General features: G+C 35.5%; 1 protein-coding gene across 1 annotated transcript; it reads left to right on the top strand.

Annotated features, from left to right (window-relative positions):
• Positions 1 to 12058: 12058 nt before the first annotated feature.
• On the top strand, positions 12059 to 12988 carry LOC129503080 (olfactory receptor 4A47-like). The gene has a single exon (XM_055315011.1). It carries the CDS (start codon positions 12059 to 12061, stop codon positions 12986 to 12988), a length of 930 nt encoding a protein of 309 aa, XP_055170986.1.
• The last annotated feature ends 11208 nt before the right edge of the window (positions 12989 to 24196 follow it).

Here is a 24196-nt window from a genome sequence, read left to right as displayed (position 1 = left end):
AACCAGCATGGTATACCACTTGGTTCTTTGTTTATGCTGGTCATGTTTTAGAAGGTATTAACTTCCACTATTATAGAACAAAATGAGGCAGAGAATACAAAAAATAGAAAACTACAACAATAAAAACACATCTTGTATATCTTTCAAAATTAAGTTGAGTATGTTGAAGGGAATCTAGAAGTGGTAAATATATCTAAGACCTGTAATTGTAGAAATATGAAAGTCAAAAAAGGAAGAAACTTAAAAGTGAAGAGGTAGTAAAATATTGTAGTTAAAGTTGGAAAAGAAAAAAAATTGGATATTTACAGTCTGATATAAAAATGATTTGTACTGGAAAAAGGAAAAACAAATAGGAGGGGTACCCTCTATTTCTATATACTTTAAATCCCTCAACTTCCCCTGGAGCTTTCCAGGGCTGCTCACTCATGAATTTGCTCTTCCTCTGTTCTTCCAGCATCAGAGAACCCCCTTCTGGGGGAAGGTCCTGCTGTGCTGATTCTCAGGTGTGTGCACCTGGGGAGCTGCCCCGCCCCCCACTGGGTGCTGGGCTCAGTGGGAGCTGTTTACCCCGTGAGGTCCCTGTTCCCTGGCAGACCCCCTCCCAGGCACAGGGTGACACCTGGAGGAACAGCCACACTGGCGGTGGCCAGGTCTCCAGCTCTGGAGTCAGCTCCTGTAGTAACTACCGCAGCTCCCAGTCCTCACTGGCCTAGGTGCTCCCTGGGGAGTGGGGGTGGAAGCGCTGACCTGAACAACTTGGGTGCACCTGGTGGCAGGGGAGTCCTCGCTGTCCTGTGCCCTTCCCATCTCTGCCCGTCCCAGGTGGAGCGCAGGATCCTGGGCTTTGTCCCCTGGCGCCCTGGGATCTGGGGCCCGTGCTGCCAGAATTGCGCTCCCAGGGCCATGACTCCCGAAGGCAGAAGGGAGCAGTCCCCTCTGCTCCAAGCCACACCTGAGTTTCTCCCGAGGCCCCACGGGGCCTGCTCCAGCCGTTTACCAAGATCAGCCCATAGTTTGTGGCATGCTCTCCCCTGGGGCACACTTCCTCTCTTAGTGACTCTGGGAGACTGGAGGCGTCTCTGTCCCTCCTGCGATCCTGCCCTATTTCCCTGCTAAACGCCTTTCCATCCAGGAAGAATATGGGGTGGATTTTTTAAAGTTCCTGCTTCTTGGGGGCTGGGCTTTCCTATTCCCGAGGCTTTAGCCACCCAGCCTTAGCCTGGCTCCTCGCGGGGCCCCTCCCCCACTTGATTCTTTTTTATTTTATTTTTTCCCCACCTTCCTTCCTTGCTAGAAGTGAAAACCCTTCTCTCTAGTATTCTGGCTATTTTCTCTTTAAATCTCAGGTCAGATTTATAGGTTTTCAGGATGGTTTGAAAGTTATCTAGGTAAGTTGGTGGGGCCAGATGAGTTGAGGACCCCTACTTCTCTATCATCTTGTCCCACCTCTCTACACATTTCTTTTTGAGTGTACATGGGACATTCTCCAAAGTAGATCACATACTGGGTCACAAATCAGGCCTCAACAGGCACAAAATTATTGAGATCATATGATGCATACTTTCTAATCACAACCCTATGAAACTTGAAGTCAACCACAAGAAAAGATTTGGAAAGACCACAAATACCTGGAGATTAACATACACCCTATTAAAAGAATGAATCAGCTAACCAAGATATTAAAGATGAAATAAAAAATAAATAGAAACAAATGAAAGTAAAAGCATGTTTTAAACCTTTGGGATGCAGCAAAGGCTGTCATAGGAGGGAAGTATATAGCAATACAGTCCTACCCCAAGAGGGAAGAAATATCTTAAATACACAACCAAACATTACACCTAAGGGAAATAAAATACAAACAGTAAATAAAGCCTAAATCCAGCAGAAGTAGGGAAATAAGAACGTGTATAGAAATAATAAATGTTACAGAAACAACAACAACAACAAAATCATTAAAACAGGAGAATGAAACTAGGAGATGGTTCTTTGAAAGAATGAATTAAGATTGGTAAGCCCCTAACCAGACTTATCAAAACAAAAGACAGTGGATAGTCTTTCCTCCTTTGTCGAATATTAGTTGACCATAAAGTTGAGGGTCCACTTCTGGATTCTGGATTCTGTTCCATTTATCTATGTGTCTGTTTTTGTGCCAGTACCACACTGTCTTGATGACCAAAGCTTTGTAGTACAACCTGAAATCTGGCATTGTGATGCCCCCAGCTATGGTTTTCTTTTTTAAAATTCCCCTGGCTATTCGGGCTCTTTTCTGATTCCACACAAATCTTAAAATAATTTGTTCCAACTCTCTGAAGAAAGTCCATGGTATTTTGACAGGGATTGCATTAAACATGTAAATTGCCCTGGGTAACATTGACATATTCACAATATTAATTCTGCCAATCCATGAGCATGGAATATTTTTCCATCTCTTTGTGTCTTCCTCAATTTCTTTCAGAAGTGTCCTGTAGTTTTTAGGGTATAGATCCTTTACCTCTTAGGTTAGGTTTATTCGTAGGTATCTTATGCTTTTGGGTGCAATTGTAAATTGACTATCCACGGGAAAAAAGTCAGTCTCTTCAATAAATGGTGCTGGGAAAACTGGACATCCACATGCAGAAGAATGAAACTAGGCCACTCTCTTGCACTATACACAAAGATAAACTCAAAATGGATGAAAGATCTAAATGTGAGACAAGATTCCATCAAAATCCTAGAGGAGAACACAGGCAACACCCTTTTTGAACTTGGCCACGGTAACTTCTTCCAAGATACATCCATGAAGGCCAGAGAAACAAAAGCAAAAATGAACTATTGGGACTTCATCAAGATAAAAAGCTTTTGCACAGCAAAAGATACAGTCAACAAAACTAAAAGACAACCTACAGAATGGGAGAAGATATTTGCAAATGACATATCAGATAAAGGGTTAGTTTCCAAGATCTATAAAGAACTTATTAAACTCAACAGCAAAGAAACAAACAATCCAATCATGCAATGGGCAAAAGACATGAACAGAAATCTCACAGAGGAAGAGATAGACATGGCCAACTAGCACATGAGAAAATGCTCCGCATCACTGGACATCAGGGAAATACAAATCAAAACCACAATGAGATACCACCTCACACCAGTGAGAATGGGGAAAATTAAGAAGACGGGAAATAACAAATGTTCGAGAGGATGTGGAGAAAGGGGAACCCTCTTGTACTGTTGGTGCGAATGTGAACTGGTGCAGCCACTCTGGAAAACTGTGTGGAGGTTCCTCAAAGAGCTAAAAATAGATCTTCCCTATGACCCAGCAATTGCACTGCTGAAGATTTACCCCAAAGATACAGATGCAATGAAATGCTGGGACACCTGCACCCCGATGTTTCTAGCATCAATGTCCACAAAAGCCAAACTGTGGAAGGAGCCTCGGTGTCCATCGAAAGGTGAATGGATAAAGAATATGTGGTTTAAGTATACAATGGAGTATTACTCAGCCATTAGAAATGACAAATACTCACCATTTGCTTCGACGTGGATGGAACTGGAGGGTATTATGCTGAGTGAAATAAGTCAATCAGAGAAGGACAGACATTATATGGTCTCATTCATTTGGGGAATATAAAAAATAGTGAAAGGGAATAAAGGGGAAAGGAGAAAAAAAGAGTGGGAAATATCAGAAAGGGAGACAGAACATGAGAGACTCCTAACTCTGGGAAAAGAACTAGGGGTGGTGGAAGGGGAGGTGGGCCGGGGTTGGGGGTGACTGGGTGACGGGCACTGAGGGGGCCACTTGATGGGATGAGCGTTGGGTGTTATTCCATATGTTGGCAAATTGAACACCAATAAAAAATAAATTTATAAATAAAAAAATAAAAATAAAAATAAGAACAAAACATAACAAAACAAAAACAGAAAAAAAAAATGAAACAAAAGACCAAAGACCCAAATAAATAAAATCATGCATGAAATGCAGGGATCACAACCAACACATAAATACAAACAATTATAAGAGAGTATCATGAAAAATTATATGCCAACCAATTTTGGAATCTGGAAGAAATGGAAAAATTCCTAGAAACATGGCAAGTAGGAAAACTGAAACAGGAAGAAATAGATAATTTGAACAGACCCATACATAGCCAAAGAAGTTGAATCAGTAATAAAACATCTCCCAATAAACAAGAGTCCAGGGCCAGATGGCTGCTCAGGGGAATTCCACCAAACATTTAAAGAAGAGTTAATATCCATTCTCTTAAACTGTTTCAAAAAGTAGAAATGAAATGAAAACTTCCAAGCTCATTCTATGGAGGCCAGCATTGCCTTGAATCGAAACCCAGAAAAAGACCCCACCGAAAAAGGGGAATTACAGCCAATATGCCTCATGAACATGGATGCAAAAATTCTCAACAAGATACTATCAAATTGAATACAACAATACATTATTAGAATTATTCACCATGATCAAGTGGGGTTTATTCCTGGCCTGTAAGGGTGGTTTGACATTCACAAATCAATCAACATAATTTACTACTTTAATAAAAGAAAAATGAGAACCATATGATCTCTCAATAGATTCATAAAAAAGCATTTGACAAAATAAAGCATCTGTTCTTAATATAAACCCTCAATGACATAGGGATAGGGGAACATATTTCAACATCATAAAGGCGATATACGAAAGACCCACAGCTAATATCATCCTCAATGGGGAAAAACTGCGAATTTTTCCTCCACATTCAGGAACAAGACAGGGATTCCACTCTCATTATTACTATTTAATGCAGTACTGGAAGTCTTAGCCTCAGAAATAGACAACAAAAAGACTAAAAGACATCCAAAGCCTTCCAACAGGAAGAAGTGATACTTTCACTGTTCACAAATAGCATGATACTCTGTCTTGAAAACCTGAAAGACTCCACCAAAAAATTGCTAGAACTGTTACGTGAATCAATGTGTAGAAATATGTTTCATTTCTATACATCAGTAATGAAGCAGCAGAGAGAGAAATCAAGGAATTGATCTTATTTACAATTGCACCAAAAACTAAAAGATACTTAGGAATAGGCTCAAGCAAAGGTGTGATTTTATATATATATATATATATATATATATATATATATATATATATATATATATATTTGTAAATATAGAACACTGATGAAAGACATTGAAGATGACAGATGAAATGGAAAGACATTCCATGCTCATGGATTGGAAGAATAAATTTGTTAAAATATCTGTAATACCCATAGCAATCTACACATTTGATGCAGTCTCTATGATAATACCACCAACAGTTTTCCCAGAGTTAGTAGAAACAATCCTAAAATTTGTATGGAACCCCCAAAGACCCCAAATAGACAAAGCAATCTTGAAAAAGAAAAGCAGACCTGGAGGCATCACAATTCTGGACTTCAAGATTTATTACAAAGCTATTGTCATCAGGACAGTATGATACTGTCACCATATTCAAAAATAAATTCAAAATGGATGAAAGACCTAAATTTGAGACAAGAAATCATCAAAATCCTAGAGGAGAACAGGCAGCAACCTCTTTGACATTAGCCATAGTAGCCTGTTACTACACACATCACCAGAGGCAAGGGAAACAAAAGCAAAAATGAATTATTGGTCTTCATCAAGGTAACAAGCTTTTACACAGAAAAGGAAACAGTTAACAAAACTAAAAGGTAGCCTACACAATGGGATAAGATATTTTATATTTTATATTTTATATGACATATCTGATAAAGGATTAGTATCCAAAATCTATAAAGAACTTATCAAACTAACACTCCAAAGTCAAATAATCCAGGGAGGAAATGGGTAGAAGGCATGAATAGACCTTTTTCCAAAGAAGACATCCAGATGGCTAACAGACACATGAAAAGATTCTCTACCTCCTTCATCATCAGGGAAATACATATCAAAATCACAATGAGATACTATCTGACTCTAGTCAGAATGGCTAAGATTAATAAGTCAGGAAATAACAGGTGTTGTTGAGGATTCAGAGAAAAGGGAACCCTGTTACACTGTTGGGAATGCAAACTGGTGCAGCCACTATGGAAAATTTCCAATATGTTTGGATGTACTATAGTATGGAAGTCTTCAAAAAGGTAAAAATAGAAATTTCCTAAGACCCAGCAATTGAAATACTAGCTATTTATCTAAATGATACAAAAATACTGTTATGAAGGGACACATGCACCCTGATGTTTGTAGCAGCCTAGTCAATAATAGCCAAATTATGGAAGTTTCTCAAATGTTCATTGAATGATGAATGGATGAATTGTTTTATATATATATAAATATATATACACACACACACACACAATGGAATATTAATTATCAAAATGAATGAAACCTTGCCATTTGCAATGACGTGGATAATGCTCAAGTGTATTATGCTAAATGAAACAAGTCAGTCTGAGAATAATAAATACCATATGATTTCACTCATACGTATAATTTAAGAAACAAAACAGATGAACATAGGGAAAGGAGGGAAAATTGAGGGAGGCAAACCAGAAGAGCCTTTTAACTATAGAGAACAAATTGAGGGTTGATGGAATGGTGTGGGTAGGTGTGTGAGGGATGGGCTAAGTGGATGATGAGTTTTAAGGAGGGTACTTTCATGAGCAATAGGTGTTATATGTGAGTCATGAATCATCAAATTCTACTCCTGAAACCAACATTTACAGTATATGTTAACTCACTGGAATTGAAATAAAAACTTGAAAGAAATGAAAATAAATAAAAATATCTCATTGGCACAAAAATAACTAAAACAAAATTTAGTTTTGTAAATATTTGTAATTATCCGTGGAAGGATGTTGCTCATACTTTTCTAAGTTTTTTGTTTTCAGATACTAATGTAAAAGGTGTTTAACTTTTTGTAATTTTTCAATTGTTATGAATACTAGTACATAAAAATGCAATTGAATATTTCTTTGGACCTTGTGTCCTGAAATCTTGCTAAATTCAATTAGCATTTCTGGTAATCTCTTTAGATTCTTTAGAGATTTCTATGATACATTCTTGTTGTTTACAAAAAAAGGATAGTTCATTTCTTGGAGAGATATAGGAGTACTTTGCTTTTCAAGTTATTTTACCCATTTTATGTAAGGTATCATTTTATTACAATGTTTTTCAAAAGAACCACTTGATATCCTTTTAAAGTATGAAATATCAGTTGATTTTATCTATTTTCTAATTACTAATATTGTTAATTTTCTCTTGATCACTCTTTCTAGAAATTTATCAGTTATAGTAAAATAATATTAACTTTTGGCTGTAGTAATTTACTCTATTTTATGTTTTCTATTGGTTTGATTTTTGACATGTTTATTAAATCCTTTGTTTTACTTTGGCCTTACTTTAATTATCTTTGTCTAGCTTAAGATAATGCTTAGGTGTTTTTAGAGTTTTTATTTATTTTATTTTTTTAATAGATTTTATTTATTTATTCATGAGAGACAATGAGAGAGAGTCAGAGACACAGGCAGAGGGAGAAGCAGGCTCCATGCAGGTAGCCCCATGCAGGACTCGATCCAGGGAATCCAGGATCATGCCCTGAGTGGAAGGCAGATGCTCAACGGATGAGCCACCCAGGCATCTCTAGGGTTTTATTTTTAACAAAAGTATAAACCCATGCATACATTTAGATAAGCTGAAAACAAGTAATTCTTTGTGTAGTTTAGCACATAAAAAAAGATCTTCAGCTGGTTCACTCAGGTATTGAATGATTCTATGATCCTTATGACCTAGAAAATGCAACGTACAAACACATGCAGATGAAGATGCTCAGTGGAGCCCATCCTGAGCAATGGGAAAACGATGAGTGGAAGCCCTCAGAGATTTGATGTAGAAGCAGGCTCTTGCTGGAAAATAATTTGTTTCCTGTAGAAACAGTTACTCAATTTACACTGGACTGAAATTAAGGGATTGAATTAATGAACTGAAAATCATTATGATGTCAGTTGACATAGGTTCAGGCCTTGGTCAACGGCATCCACTCCAACACAGAACTACATAACTGTGACTTGTTATCTTTTTATGAATTGCAACTTCAACCTCAGTAACTTCCCTCATCCTAAGGCCTCTGCCTCTGAGCCTCAGGGCCTCTTGTGTAGGGATGCTAACAGATAGAGATAGGACCTTCTTTGCTGAGGACATGATTGGATAAGTGAACCTGAGACTGGTTCTTCTTTCACTTTGGCTTAAATAGGATTCGTCTTACTTAAATATTTTCTGATGTGAAATTCACAATTTATTTATTTATTTTTCTGTTTAAATTAGAAAACCAAATACGGCTGTTTGCTACTCTTTCTTGGCAAAAATCTAGTCTTTTTTCTCTAGGGATTGTTCTAGGGGAGAACACTGTCCAGAAGAGGTTACTTTATTTGAATTTGTTCCAAATATTCTAATAAACTAATGTGTAGTGGCCTTACATTCTCTTTCATTGAATACAGTAATGATGTGGAAAGTCATAGGCTGTGTCTGCACATATAAAAGGAAGGATTATTTTCCTTATACAATGGCCCAAGAGATTTCTGAGAATTCAAATATCTGCACAGGCTGGAGTTTCTCTTCATCACCTAGATGCTTTCTTGTATATTTACCTTTGCATATATATCCTTAGTTGCTTGTCCAAACATGTGGGAAGAACCAATTCTCTGGAATGAAGCTGGGAGAAGGTGGAAACATGCATTCTATTAGGGAAGAAGTGACTTTAGGAATACGTTTTGAATGACTGAACAGGTAAATAGTTCTCCTACTACCTGAGAGATTGCTCAGTCACTTATTTTTCCCAGAAGTTAAATTCCAACTTTTGTCTTATTAGAGACAGACTCATGTCCAGGGACATGAATGCTATCCTAACGATTTAAGTAAAGGATTTTTTGGTTGCCTAACTGTACTGGCCAAGAAGAGATATATTCAAATAACTAATTTTAGATTTAAAAAATTAGGACAAAGAACAGTTTTGGCCAAGTTAATTTCTACTAACTAGGCTGGTTTTTACATAGTCAAGTAAAGAGGGCTATACTTACTTTATACAATTGTCCTCGTATTTTCTGTGGGACTCTATCAGAAATAAAGTCCATATGAGAAGGATCTCTGATATGATTTTCCCCCATTTTCTTAATTGTTGTGTCCTCACTCATAGCATGGTTCCTGGCATTAAATAGGTGCCCTACTATAAAACCATAATTAACAACTGAAGTTATTATATCTACATTGGTAAATAAATATTTAACACATCTATTCACACTTTAAAGCAGATAAGAAGATGAGTGTTAAAAGAAATGAATGAAAAACTTGCTATGAATGGTGGGGAAATACATGATAAAAGAATCTTCACTGGAAAAAAATTCCCTGTTACTTATTGTATTCTTGACTGGCAATCATCTCCTAATTGTTCTAAAGCTATTTTTTCCCTTACATGTTACATCATTTAGACCTTAATTATGTGATTTGGTTTCATAGTACTTTTACATATAGATATTTAACCAAATTTTTGTGGACAATCCCAGTGAATTTAATTAAGCAAGAATCAGTCTTGAACACTTAAAAATTCTGACTTAATGACATACAGTATTTAGAAGGCATGAAATGTCTTGTGATCTTGTTCCAATATTGGGAAGAAGATGATATCTTCTTAAGACCTGAAGAATTTTTAGGAGGCCTTTACTAGGATGAAAGCAACGCCCCCACCCAAATCATGAGAATGTCTCTCTCAAAGTCTAATTGACTGGTGTGGTCATACCAACATGATAGAATGAGAAGGACTAACCAAGTGAATGTTATTTTTCTATTTTGAAGTAAGTAGGAAAGAAGTTCCTTGAACATAATCTCTCCAGGAAATGGCTGGCTGCTGTCTTCTTATATAAAATTGGGTTGCTTATCTTTCAGATAAATTATCCTAAGGTACTAAAGCTATATTTTCAGTGTAGACCATATAATTCATTTTACATAATCTATAGTGCAATTTCTTTTTTAATTAATTAATTGATTAATTAATTAAGATAGACACATAGAGAGAGGCAGAGACATAAGTAGAGGTATAAACAGGCTCCTCACAGGGAGCCCAGTGTGGGACTTGGTCCCAGAACCCTGGACCATGCTCTGAGGTGAAGGCAGATGCTCAACCACTGAGCCACCCAGGCATCTCTACAGTGCAATTTCTGAGGCAATTTGTGAATAATCAGAAGACCACATGAAAAAAATGTCCTGATAACTATGAAATAAATATACCCTCAGCAGCATTTTTGCTTTCTCCTGTCATACTGTATGAAAGAAAAACTTCAGTCCCAGGAATGAATAAAAAGTCTTCCTTCAGCTTGTGGACAAACTGTCACAAGGTAAGACTAACAGTAAATGTTGGGAACCAGGCTTCAGAGTTGTGTGACTTTTTTATGTAAAAAGTCAAATTACTTTGAAATAAAGCAGATTCCATTCCAATGTAATAACTTAAAAATGGGTGGCCTTGGGAAAATGAATATTATGTTCTGAGTCTCAGTTTGTTCAATTATGAAATGGGATTACAGTTCTTCTTATTGTAAATATGAAATGTGATTCATATGTTGTGAGTGTGTGATTTGAATCCACCAAATGTGTTGTGAACATTGGGGTGATTAGATCAGAATCAGATTTTATAAACAGATCATTTGGGCTGCCTCAGGAGAACAGATTGATGGAGGCCAGAATGAAAGGGGAGAGATGTGGCAGGAAGTTGGTGTAGTGGGCTGGAGAAGTGGTGGTGGGAGGGCAATGATCACATTTGTGATATATTTTATTTTTTATTTTTTTAAAAAGATTTTATTTATTTATTCATGAGAGACACAGAGAGAGACAGAGAGAGGCAGAGACACAGGCAGAGGGAGAAGCAGGCTCCATGCAGGGAGCCTGACTTGGGACTCGATCCCAGGTTTCCAGGATCATGCTCTGGGCTGAAGGCAGCACTAAACTGCTGAGCCACCCAGGCTTCCCTGTGATATATTTTAAAGGCGTTTAATAAGATTTGTTAAAATGTATCCATATGTGATACAAGAGCAAGAAAGGTCTGTGGGCACAGTGATATTTGTCTGAGCAGTGACATGGAAGGTGGTACCATTGAGCCAGATAGAAAACACCTGTGTTTATTCCTGTAAGGTGAAACTATAGTTTTATAAGTCCTGTATTAATATCCAAATGGAGATGTCCAGAGTTAGAGATGTTGCATATGAAAGTTTAAAAATTGAGAGAGGGACGCCTGGGTGGCTCAGCAGTTAAGCATCTGCTTTGGCTCAGGGCGTGATCCCGGGGTCCTGGATAGAGGGATAGAGTCCCACATTGGGCACTTGCAGAGAGCTTGCTTCTCCCTCTTCCTGTGTCTCTGCCTCTCTCTCTCTCAGGCTCTCATGAATAAATAAGGAAAATCTTTTAAAAAATAAAGTAAAAATAAAAATTAAGAGAGAGACACAACATTGAAATGCTTCCACATTACTTGGTCAGGAAAAGGCGGCATATTCAACCACAGATCCTAAGAAAGAGGTCCCAGTGAGGAATGAGACAATCCAGGACAGTGAGCCTCCATTCCTAATTTGACCCACTAAATTTGAATATGTCAGTTTCCTTAAATGGGTCTCAAGTACTTCACTTTTGAGACATTAAAAACTGTGCACCTTTTCACGGAATTCCTTTGCCCTCTTTTCTTCTCTTTCCACTTTTTCTCTAAAACTCAGGAAAAGTATTGCTACCTCTGGGAAATCTTCTCTGACTGGTGTTTATTTGACATATTCCTTCTCCTCACCTTCACATTGTAAAACTGTTTTTATAATGGCACTTATTACACTGGTGATTATTATGTATGCTATCACTGAGTGTAGTAAACCATGGCTTTTTTTTTAAACCATGGCTTATTCAACTTAGAATCATATCTATGAAATGTTTCACACAAACAGGTACTCCTGTCGCATTTTTAATTGAACTAATAAAAGCGCAATTTTATAATACATTTAAAGGTTTCCCCCCTTGTTTTGTAGATCACCTGCTTCTAATATAAGATGTCAACACCTATCCAGACCAAATGGAACCAAGAAACAATGTAACTTACTTTGTCCTCCTGGGCCTCACACAGGATCCTAAGGAACAGAAGGTCCTTTTTATTATGTTCTTGCTCTTCTATATTTTGACTGTGGTGGGCAACCTGCTCATTGTGGTGACTGTAACTGTCAGTAAGACCCTGGGCTCACCTATGTACTTTTTTCTTGCTAACTTATCTTTAATGGATGTCATTTATTCCTCTTGCATTTCCCCTAGATTGATTTCAGAGTTTTTCTTTCAAAAAAGTACTATATCCTTCCAATCCTGTATGACTCAGCTCTTTATAGATCACCTTTTTGGTGGATCAGAGGTCTTTCTTCTGTTGGTGATGGCCTATGACCGCTATGTGGCCATCTGTAAGCCTTTGCATTATTTGGTTATCATGAGGCAATGGGTATGTGTTGTGCTGCTTGTGGTATCCTGGGTTGGAGGATTTCTGCATTCAGCAATTCAAGTGAGCACTATTTATGGGCTCCCATTCTGTGGCCCCAATGTCATTGATCATTTTTTCTGTGATATGTACCCCTTACTGAAACTGGTCTGTACTGAAACGTATGTTGCTGGCCTCTTAGTTGCTGCCAATGGAGGGGTGATATGCTCTATTGTGTTTGTGCTCTTGCTCATTTCTTATGGTGTCATCTTGCATTCTCTAAAGAACCTTAGTCCAGAGGGGAGGCGGAAAGCCCTCCAGACCTGTGGTTCCCATATCACTGTAGTGGTCTTCTTCTTTGTTCCATGTATTTTCATGTATGCAAGACCTGCTAAGACCTTCCCCATTGACAAATCATTGACTGTGTTTTATACGGTCATAACCCCCATGCTAAACCCACTGATCTATACCCTGAGAAATTCTGAGATGATAAATGCTATGAAGAAGCTCTGGAGGAGAAATGTCATATCAAGTAGTCAATAAATGCATCAATCATCAAGATAGTAATTTAGCATTAGGGCCAATCTCTTCAAATGTTAAGGTCCTTTTTGTGTAAATGCATTTGCAGTAGGAGTCAAATAATATGCAATGAAGCAGTCAATGAAAGTTTTAAAGTTACAAAAATATTATTTATATTTTATTTTTCATTTAGGTAAAATTAATATATAGTGTTATAGTAGTTTCAGATGCACAGTGTAATCATTTAACCATACTATATATACATAGTAGCCATGATGATAAGTGTAGTCTTAATCTTCATATGTAATGGTAATCAATCAAATTTTTATAGTTACACTAACTTCTAATTAATTACTATATTGACTTTTATTACTTATATTCTCCTTCTTATTGTTATATTTGAGTTCCTGTTTTTTTTAAACATGTAGTGTTTTATTAGCTTCCTATGTGCAATATAGTGATTCAACAATTCTATTTATAGTTGTTGCTCACAACAACAAGTGCACTACTTAATCTCCATTATATATTAACCCACCCCCCTTCTCCTCTTGTAACCATCAGTTTGTTCTCTATGTTTAAGAGTTTCTTATTTGATGCCTCTCTCTTTATTCCCTTTGCTGGTTTATTATTTTTTTCTTATATTCCACATAAGTGAAGTCATATGGTATTTGTCTTTCTCTGACTTATCTTGCTTAGCACTATACTCTTTAGCTCCATCCATATCATGGCAAATGGCAAGATTTCCCTAGTTCTGATGACTGAGCCATATTTCATTATATGTATATTATATATCATATATATTATATATATTCATTATATTATATATAGCATTATATATTATATATAGCAATATATTATATATATTTCTTTATCCATTCATTAATTGATGGACACTTGGGCTGCTTCCAAACTTTGGTTTTGTAAATAATGCTGCTACAAACATAGAGATGCATGTATCCTTTTAAATTAGTGTTTTTGTATTCTTTGGGTAAATATCTAGTACTGCAATTGTTAGATTATTAGCTAGTTCTATTTTTAACTCTTTGAGGCACCTCTACACTGTTTTCCAGAGTGGATGGACCAATTAGCATTCCCAGCAACAGTACACAAGTGTTCCTAATTCTGCACATCCTTGCTAAGGCCTGTTGTTTCTTCTGTTGTTGATTTAGCCATTGTGACAATGAAGTGATATGTCATTCTAGCTTTATTTGCATTTCCCTGATGGTAAATAATGACGAACATCTTTTCATGCTGGCTGGCTGTGTGTCTTCTTTGGAGAAATGTGCATTGATGTCATCTACCCATTTTTTTATTTGGATTATTGACGTTTTAGGTGTTGAATTTTATAAATTCTTTATATATCTTGGATACAAGCCCTATAGATTACCATGTTTCATCTTTAATCTTTTTATTGCACTAGTTAACATGCTGAATGCTATGTAGACTACCATCTTTATTCTATTTTGTTTGCATTACATAAGAAATTTTTAGTGAGGTATTCTACTTTTTTAATAAAATGAAAGCGTAGTAGACTGTAATAAATATTAAAAATAGAATCTATACAAATTGAAAATAGTGTAGAATAAACATCCATCCCTCACCAGAATCCCAGGTCTTCCATATGCAATTATTATATTGAGATTGTTAGTTTCTAAGATTGTTTAGTGATTTTTGCTAATAAAATATATGTGTTGTATTTATGTCTCTGTGTGTAACTTTAGCATGCACCACTCAGCTTCCTGATGATTTTTCCATACAAATCTGCATAGATGTAACTCATTCTCAGGTTCCTCATATTGCTTAAAGCTTCTTTATGAAGATAAAGTAAAATTTATGTTTCCAATCCTTGTCATTTTTTCTCCAATGTTTTTGGGATCCATGACTCTGCAATGAAATCTTTTTGAAATTTTGTTAAGTTTTTAAAGAGGAATTGTTGGATCAAAATTTTTTTATGTATTTAAATGTTGATGTTTGTAGTTATTTCCCAGTTACTATCCACAAGCTTGGGTCTAACTACACTAAACCCTCAGTCTAGAAAATACCTGTTTGTGCACATTCTTAACAGTCTGTGCTTGATAAATATTTATATTATTGGATAATCAAATAAAGAAACTGTGTTTCAGAAAAAAGAAACTGTGTTTCATTTGTTTACATTAATAGAAATTTAGTAAATATATTTAATATGGGTATTCACACTTAAAATGATTTCTTTTCTTTTTTTGGTGAAATTTTCTATTAATGTGTTTTACTTGTTTTAGCAGACTACTATTTTCCATTGTGATTATTATGATTTAATAAAACACTAAGGTAATTATTCCTTTTACCATTTGAGGGCAAATACTATTTCTCCAGCTTATGATTTATTTTTGATATTTTACAGTGTGCAGGATATCTTTAAGTCTTTAAGTTTTCACCTTTATAAGCATTGCTATTACTCTATTATTCCTTAAAGTCTTTGGGCTTATATTACATTCTGTTTTTCATTTATGATATTTGTAATTTTGTGTTCTCTTTTTTTTTCTAGATCAATCTGGCTGGAAGTTTATTAGGTTTCTTGAGTTTTTTCAAAGAATCAGCTCTTCATTTCATTTGTGGTTTCTCTGTCCTTTTTCTGTTCTCGTTTCTATTGATTTGTATTCTACTTTCATTCTTATCCTTTGCTTGAAATTAATTTGTTTCCCTCCCCAAAGTTTTTAGGTATGTACTTAGGTAACTGATTTGTGATGTTCCTTCTTTTGTAAAGAATACATCTAAATAATTTACATGTGTTGACTGTGTAATAGCAACTTATGTGGAAGGATGGTTTTAGCTGCATTCCACAAAATTTGAAATGATTTTTTCAGGTTTTAATTATTTAAAATATATTTTGAATTTCACTTGGGACTTCTTCTTTGGCCCTTGGGTATTTATCTGTTTAATTTCTAAATATATTATTATTTTCCCTAATAGGTTTTTTATTCTAGCTCAATTCCATTAATATCTAAAAATATTTTATGCATGACTTGAATACTTTTACATTTATTAAAGTTTGTTTTTATCTATTTATTTATTATAAAATATTTTTAATGGTCCAGAACATAGTTGATCTTGGCAAAGTTTTGTGTTCACGTATGAGAGCATATATTGTTTTTGTCATTTAAGTTTCAAAATACTCAGGAGATTTTAGAGAATCTTTTTGGTGCTGATTTTGAATTTAATTTCTTTTTTTGCTAAGGAATATGGTATGCATGATGAAAATTCATAAGAATCCTTTTTTATCTTAATATATTTCATCTTCTGAATGTTGAATATTACATATGTATTTGAAGAGAATGTGTATTATGCTGTTTTGTCATGAATTCCAATGTGGTTAATAGTGCTTTTCATTGCTATTCATCTCCTTTCTCATTTTCTGTGTTCTTGATAAATTGACTCCCTTATCATTATGTTATGGTCCTCTTTATTCCTGCTAATGTATAGTTTCCTTTAGTCTGCTTTATCAATATATCTACTCCTGTTTAGTTGTGATCAGGGTTTGCATGGTATATCGTTGTCCATCCTTTCACTTTGCTATAGCTATGAATTTACATTTAAAATAATATTTTCAGACAGCAAGCATACAGTAGTGTTTTGTTTTCTTAACCAATACGAACAATCTTTGTCTTTTATTTGTTGTGTTTAGACCATTTATATTCAATAGAATTGTTGACATCATTTTCTCAGAGTGGTCTCTTTCCTGTTGATAGTTCATATCACCATATTAAAAAAATCTGGACCTTGCATTTGTTTGATATTTTCTTAGGTCATTTTATTTTGTAGTATTAATCTCTCCTCACTTTATTTGAATGATGTAACCTCCTTTTAATCCTAGAATTCATTTGATGGCTATTTTACAGCTATTGCTTTGCTAGGGATACTGGGTCACATGTCTAGGATATTCACAAGTTTGAAATTGTTTCAGTCGAAATGCTAGTACTGTTTAAATTGTTCCTCACTTTTGGTATTTCTGATGAGCATACCTGGAACTAAAGGCTTGAATGGTTTCAGGTTTTGCTTTTTGTAACAAAAGCTTTTATAGGTGATGAATACTTCCTATTACATCACAGCAGAAGGTACATATTGATGATAAGCTTGAATTGTAGGTTCAGATTCTGTCAGCCTTGCTTCTCCATGATAAAGTTCTTCACTAACCTTAAACCAATAGTTTCAGTAAGGACTGGGTGTATTGCTTACATTCAGTATATCTTTAGGAGTTTTCAAATGGTGTTATTCTAATTCTAATATTTCTTCTTTTATTAGCCAGTATTTTTCTTTAAAAAGGAAGATTGCTCATTTTTAAAATCTTTCCCTAAAAGAAAGTGCATACAAGAAAGGTAAGATGCATTCTTAATTCTTTCCCTTATTTAGAAGATTTTGGAGTAATTATTTGGTGCCCTAGTAGTTTCTAGCGGTAACTGAAGTCTTTAGTATTTCATCTATTGGATATATTTTAATTCACTGTACTCATTTAAACTTTTTTTGCACAACAATTCACCTTAGTCTAGTGAGAACCCTTTCAGATATATCCTCTGTCCTTTTGACCAGACTCTTCCAGTGTTTAAGAATTTCCTTGCTTTCTGACACTATAAGATGTTCAAGCCTCATCTTTTGCATTGTCTCCAATGTGCTTGGAATTAAAGTTTTTGTCAAGAGCCCTGATTCCCTTTAGTTATGAATGATTTAATAACTGGAACATCTGTTTCCATATTGGCATTTGATTTTCTTGTTCAAGACCGTTTCAGTGGATAGAACTAGAAATTATAATAAAATTTGACTTTTCATAATGATATTACTCACAGTTTTTATTTACCATATTGGATTTCCAGTTATCCAAATCTTAATTCATGAATCTATTTCAGTATTACTTATTTGTTTCATACTGTATTATACCTATATAATTTTAAAGTAACAATGATAACATTATTACTAAAACATGATTCCTAGTCAATACTGCTTAATTCATTTGTAGTTCTTTTGCCTTTGGAATATATTCCAGTACAGATTTACAGTGAGATAATTGTGTTTTAAATTCACTTCAATTATCCATTTGTGATGTTGTTATGTCACCAATTTTATATAAGTTATACTCAATAGTTAGTCTTCAAATGTTAGGAATTTTTTTTTTCTCTTACTGGTCTTTTCCAGCAGTTATTGTGATGTTTACCCTATTTTTTTCCTTAAATCTATTAATGTGATTATTTACATTACAGGATTTTATTTGTATAGGATCATTATTGTAGCATTTCTTCATTTATTTTCATAAATTAAAATGGTCTAAAATTGTATTTTTTTGTATAATATTTCTAGGATTTGATATCAGTTTATAAAGGAAGCCTCACTAGACCATCCTTTAATAATCCCTACCCTGAGCCATTTCTTATCTCTCTGTCAGACTTACCATTTACTTTCATACTTAATGATGGCACTTTTGACCAACTGACACACTATACATTTCACTTTTAAAATTTTATTTCATTATCTATTTTCCTGCTAGGATGTAATTTCATTGCTGGATCCTTAGCAGTTAGATTAGTGCTGGATACAGTAAATAATTGAATGAATGCCTTATGGAGAAACTTAGGAATTAGACTTTTAAAAATAATGTATTTTCTTAGTTTAAAAAGCACTGGGGTGGTATTTTATTTCAAATTTTTTGAGGACCACTTACACTTAACATTTATTGTCTATCATGTTTTGGGAATTTTTGTAAGCACATTATGTGTGTTTATTCAGTTGAGCCTCAAATGACACTCTGAGATTCATACTCTACTTGGACCCATTTTATAGTTGTATAGAGGTTCATGGGGTTAAGTAGCTTCTCCACAGCCACCAACCTGAGAGTGTCAATGGCAGAATCAATTCCTGAACTCTAGCCAGCGTTGTTAACAACAGTTGTATGGGTGGTCTTTGGTGGAATTCTCCAGTGAAGGTATCACGGGCTGGTGTTTCCTTGGTGGTGAGTTTTTCTTCCACTTTATTGATTTCTCTCAAAGACATCAATCCATTGATTTTTCTTTCTCTGGCATTGGTAGTTTGGGTAAATTTTATTTCATTAGATAATTGTCCATTTCATCCAGATTCTCAACTTTATTTTGTATAAATGGAATAAATAGTGTCCAATGATTCATTTTTTGCTGTGCTTGGAGTTATATTTTTCTTTATAATTTTTAAATTTAAAAACATGGTAGGTTTGACATAATTTCATCCCTGTTTATCCCAAAATCTGAATAAGAAGTTTGTAGTGGGTCTAGGATTTTTCAAATTTAGACCACCCAAGTTTCATCTTTCTCTGGTTTCAATTGTTGTTTGCCCCCAAAGAGTCAAATGGTCTTTTGAACAGAGTAGAAATAGGACAGGCAGTTGTTTGTACCATGAACTTTGTGAGTGTCAGCACTTCTGGTGGACATGTTGGCCGGAGAAGAGACAGGAGCCCTGCAGGCATTCACAATGATCCCCTTTCCTCACCTCCCTAGTGGAAGCAGACACATTATGCTGAAAGTTGGGAGAATGCATCCTATAATTTTGCCTTTTTTGCCTTAAAGATTATATTTATTTATTTACTTATTTATTTAGAGAGCAGAAGTATGGGGAGGGAAAGAGGGAGAGGGAGAGGGAGAGAATCCCAAGCAGGCTCCACATTGAGCACAGAGCCTGAGTGAGGCATTGATCCCATGACCTTGAGATCATGACCTGAGCTGAAATCAAGAGTTGGTCGCCATACCAGCTGTGCCACCCTGATGCCCTGATTCTGTTTTTGGCTAGCATTCATGCCTTTTCTTCACTTCCTATTCTTGGAGCGCAAGAGTCAGAGGTAGCTTTGTACATTATTATCCTCACTTTATATTGTATTACTGTTATGACATAAAGAAGAGGAAAATTCTGATTTTAAAACCACCCTGGAATTAGTATTTTTTAGCACTTCATTATTAAGCATGATATCAATTTTATGTTTATGACTTCTGTGTTCATAATATAACATTACATTTTTGTAAAGTGTGGTAGAATTAATTATGCTTAAGACTCTATAAATATGATCTACATTTTTTCATTGACCTATTTTCATGCAATACAGATAAATTTAAAAATATATAATTATCATTGTACTCATTCAGCACAAGAAGAAGCCCCAGGGTCTAAGTTTACCCTTCTGTCTAAAGCATCAAACAAACCAGAGAAATATATGAAAAACTGGTTTTCAAGACTAGACATCAGAAAGAGTTGATAGTGATCACTGGGAAATGGGAAACAAAGAATTGGATCCTTAATATTATCCCAGCTTTGCATTCAAAAGTTTCTGTAAAGTGGCACAGAGATATCTAGGAAGATCCTGGCAGACCCCCTGAACTGAAGACATGGACTGAGAGTCCTATAGCAAACCATCCAAGGGAGCTAGAATTCGGAGGGTGGTGTCAAATACACACACGCACACACGCGCGCGCACACACACACACACACAGAGAGAGAGAGAGAGAGAGAGAGAAAAAGAGAGGAAAGGGATAGAGAGAGAAGAGAAGGCTGGGGAGGGGAGGAAGGGAAGGAGAGAGAGAAGAGGTGAGCAAGTAAGGGGAAAGGAGAGGGGAGTGTTGTGTAGGGAGAAAAGAGAAGTAGGGGGAGAGAGAGGGGAAAAGAGGGAGGAGGAGGAATGGGAAGAAGGAGAAGGGGTAAGGGGGAAAGAGAGGGAAGGAGAGGGAAAGAGAAGCACAGGGAGGGAGAGAGGGGGAGAGCATAGGTGGAGTGTGAGAATATATAAGGCAGAATATGAGAGAGAACTTGTGAGATTGAGTGGGAATATCCAAGACAATGAGAGGAGAGAGAAAGAGAGACAGAGACACACACACACACACACACACACACACACAGACACACAGAGACAGAGAGAGAATCAGCATGCTAGAGAGCTGCTATTTGTTCATCAAATTTGGGAACAGTATGTGCATGTGAGGAAGCCACCAGAGGCTGGGTGGAGATTTACCTGGATTCATTAGGGAAGAGTGCCAGGTGCTTTCTGGGCCAGGCACCGTGCTTTCCCTCCCAGCTGGATCACCTGGTGTAGGTTCTGATTCACAGGGCAGGGCACTGGCTGTGTACTTTGGAAGATCTTGCCTCAGTAGTGGGATGTAATTAGCTCCATACTGAGCACTGTTCCAAAACTGACTTATAAAGCATAACAGTAAGAATAAAGAAAAACCCCAAAGGAAAACATCCAAGAGAAACTAATATTGTATTCAGAATTCTGTGTCTCTGCTACCGTGAGAGACTGGTCTGATGATTGTTACTGTGATGGTCTTGTTCATCTGGCATAATCATTATGCTGGGTGCATAAAAGGAGTCAGGAAGTATTTTAATTCCCCCCCCCTGGAATGTGCTTATGTAGGATTGGTACTATGTTTGATTAACTGTGAAATAGTATCATTGTTAAAGTAATGTGGGAGTAGAATTTTGTTTAGAAACAAAGAATTATAAAGAATTCATTTACTTAAAATTATTAGATTATTCGATGTTTTAATTATTTTCTGCATCTCTTTAGAAAATTGGATCTTTCAGAGAGAGAGAGAGAGAGAGAGATCCTCTTTTTAAATGGGCAAGTATACCGTCATCAATTCATTTACTATATTCTTTTATTATCTTCTTTAGGTCATTAGATAGCATTGATGACCCTCTTTTCATTTTTAATTCTATCATTCTTTCTCTTATTTTTTTGCAAGGAACATTAATTTTATGAATCTTTCAATAGAATCTTTCAAATCCACAATCTTGTGGATTTATGTATTTTCTCTATTTTCCATTAAGTTCTATTTCAATGACTTCTGTCTTTTATTTACTACTTTTCTTCTATATTCTCTGGGTTTATTTTGCATTTATATTTTTAGCTTCTAGAATGGAATGTTAATTTACTAACTATAATCTTTTGTGTCCTAATACTTGCAGTTAAAACTAGAAATTTCATTCTAAACATGCCTTTAAGTAATTGAGAAATGCTGTTATATTTTTGTTGAATTCCATTGCATATGTTCTGTATGATTTACACACTTTGAAATGCATTCTCACTTGTTTTCTGGCCCAGTTCAGGGTCTATTTTGGCGAATGTTCTCTGAACACTCTGAAATAAGTGGAATCCTCCCACAGAGTTTTCTCCCTTCCCGCTCTCATACTAACACAGGTTCTATCAACTTGCCTATGTGCCTCTATGTCACAAACTCAAAACTCTTCCCTTTAGGGAACAGCTTACTTTACCTACATTTGAGACAAGGTTTGTTCTGAAATTTGTTTCATGATCTTCTAGAAGTCAGTTCAGATGTCTGTGGGCGGACGTCACTTAAACCTCACTGAAACAGCTTTGGATATTTTGAAATTCATGCTTTAAAGAAGATAGTTTTTTTTAACATATTTTATTCCTATCCACATTGGACATTTCTCTTTTGGTGATTCAATCTTATGTTGTCCTTTGGGGATTCCATATCCTTGCCTAACCCCTCAACCCCCCAGAGGACATGTTTCTGCAAGTCCTGTTGTACAAAGTGATTATCCTGGTGGCATCTCTGGAGATGTAGGTCTACCATCAAAATTATGATGAAGGTCCCAATGAATTTAATTAGGGAAGAATCACTCTTGGAAATGCACCTGTTGAATGACTCAAGAAATATATGTTGTATCTCACATGCAGACAAAGTGTTTACAGACCTTTGTCTTGACTTCAGAGAGTATTTGGATCAATGTTCACATGATGGGCTTTTTCAGGAATTGAAAGGATGGACTCAGAAGATGGTGAAATCTGTATGTGAAATTATTCTCCATCATTCAGGGCATCCAAAGTTTAATTATGCTTAGTGAATACAGACCAGAATAATTGACTGAGAATTGACTGTTGTAAAGTCTATTTCACTATTTGACTTATACTGACATTAAAAACAAACCATACAATCTTTATTTATTCAAACATCCACAATTTTCTCTCCCACAAGGTTGACTTTTTTAAAAATAAAAATGCTGGTTTAACATTTGTTATTAGAACACATTCTGCCAACATGAAGATTTTGAATCTCTTTAAGATTTAGATTTGTTTAAGTTAAGGACCTTTGCATTCATTTTGAAAAATGAATTTGAAAAACCTGAACAATTTAAAAGGAAACTTTTTTTTCAAAGACTGAAACAAGTGAGACTTTCTGTAAGCATGGAAAGAATTGTTCACATGAAAACGATTCAAGATTTTGTGATGGTGCCTGTGTTTTCTTGCTATGTGTGCATGCAGAGAGATGGCATCAGTGTGCAAAAGAGAAAGGAGAAGGGACTACAACCCAGAGCTTGTATTGAATGCTTGTCTCAGTATTCAGGTACTTCAGGAAGTGAAATTAGATGTAAGATTCCAAAGTAGGCTCTACATTTTACCTTTTGGTGGTGTGGGAATTCACAGTCTTTTAAAAGTTCTGCTGTGTGGTTCTGAGAATCAGCCATGTTCAGGATTCTTTATGGTAACCAGAATATATGAGAATTAGGTCAGTTCTGTAGTATTCTTTTTGGCTATTTTCATATTTAAAGACCCAGAATAAATTTACTTTCTCTAATGTCAAGTTTTTAGAAACTAGTTTCTGGTTTAGGGATATTTTAATGGGCAGATACTACTATCTCTAATGATGGTTTCAATTGATACGTTCTCTGGGCATTGTTTGCTGATCTGTGAAAATTTTAAGGATGGCATATCGTCCACAGAATTTGAATGAGTGATTTTGAAGAATCCAAATTCACACTTTCATAATGAGACTGTTACTTCATTTCCTATGTTTCTGTCCACAGGTGAGTTTCAGCATCATAGCATATGTGTGGTGGTCATCCTTTAGTTGCTTGTTTATATGATTCACTCATGTTGTCATTGGTTTGGTTGTCTTTTATTTAATTGCTTAGATATCTGTGTCTATCTTGATATTAACTCTGTGTATGTCCTCTAAAATGTAAATATTTTCTTCCATCTAATCTATTGATGATATGGTATCTTTTTTGACTCCTTAAGATATTCCAATATTGTAAAATATATGAATTTCATTTATTAGATAAGAGAATTCTATAAGTTGGAATGTCATCTCTTTTATTACCTGGGAAGTAAATATAAGTCTTGCTTTAATTTTTCATTAAAACAATGCATTTAAAATTTTTTATAAGAATAATTTGCTTTATGTACAATTTTACTAGCTTCCGGGTGGAAAGCTGGTTGTGGCATCC

This window comes from Nyctereutes procyonoides, unplaced genomic scaffold (genome assembly GCF_905146905.1).
Source record: "Nyctereutes procyonoides isolate TBG_1078 unplaced genomic scaffold, NYPRO_anot_genome, whole genome shotgun sequence".
NCBI classification, from domain to species: Eukaryota; Metazoa; Chordata; class Mammalia; order Carnivora; family Canidae; genus Nyctereutes; species Nyctereutes procyonoides.
Note: the sequence above shows the minus strand (reverse complement) of the source record. Positions and strands in the feature narration are given on the sequence as shown.

Bases quoted from the DNA above. Each gene is read 5' to 3' on its own strand.
- LOC129503080 (XM_055315011.1), top strand. From the start codon at position 12,059: ATGGAACCAAGAAACAATGTAACTTACTTTGTCCTCCTGGGCCTCACA.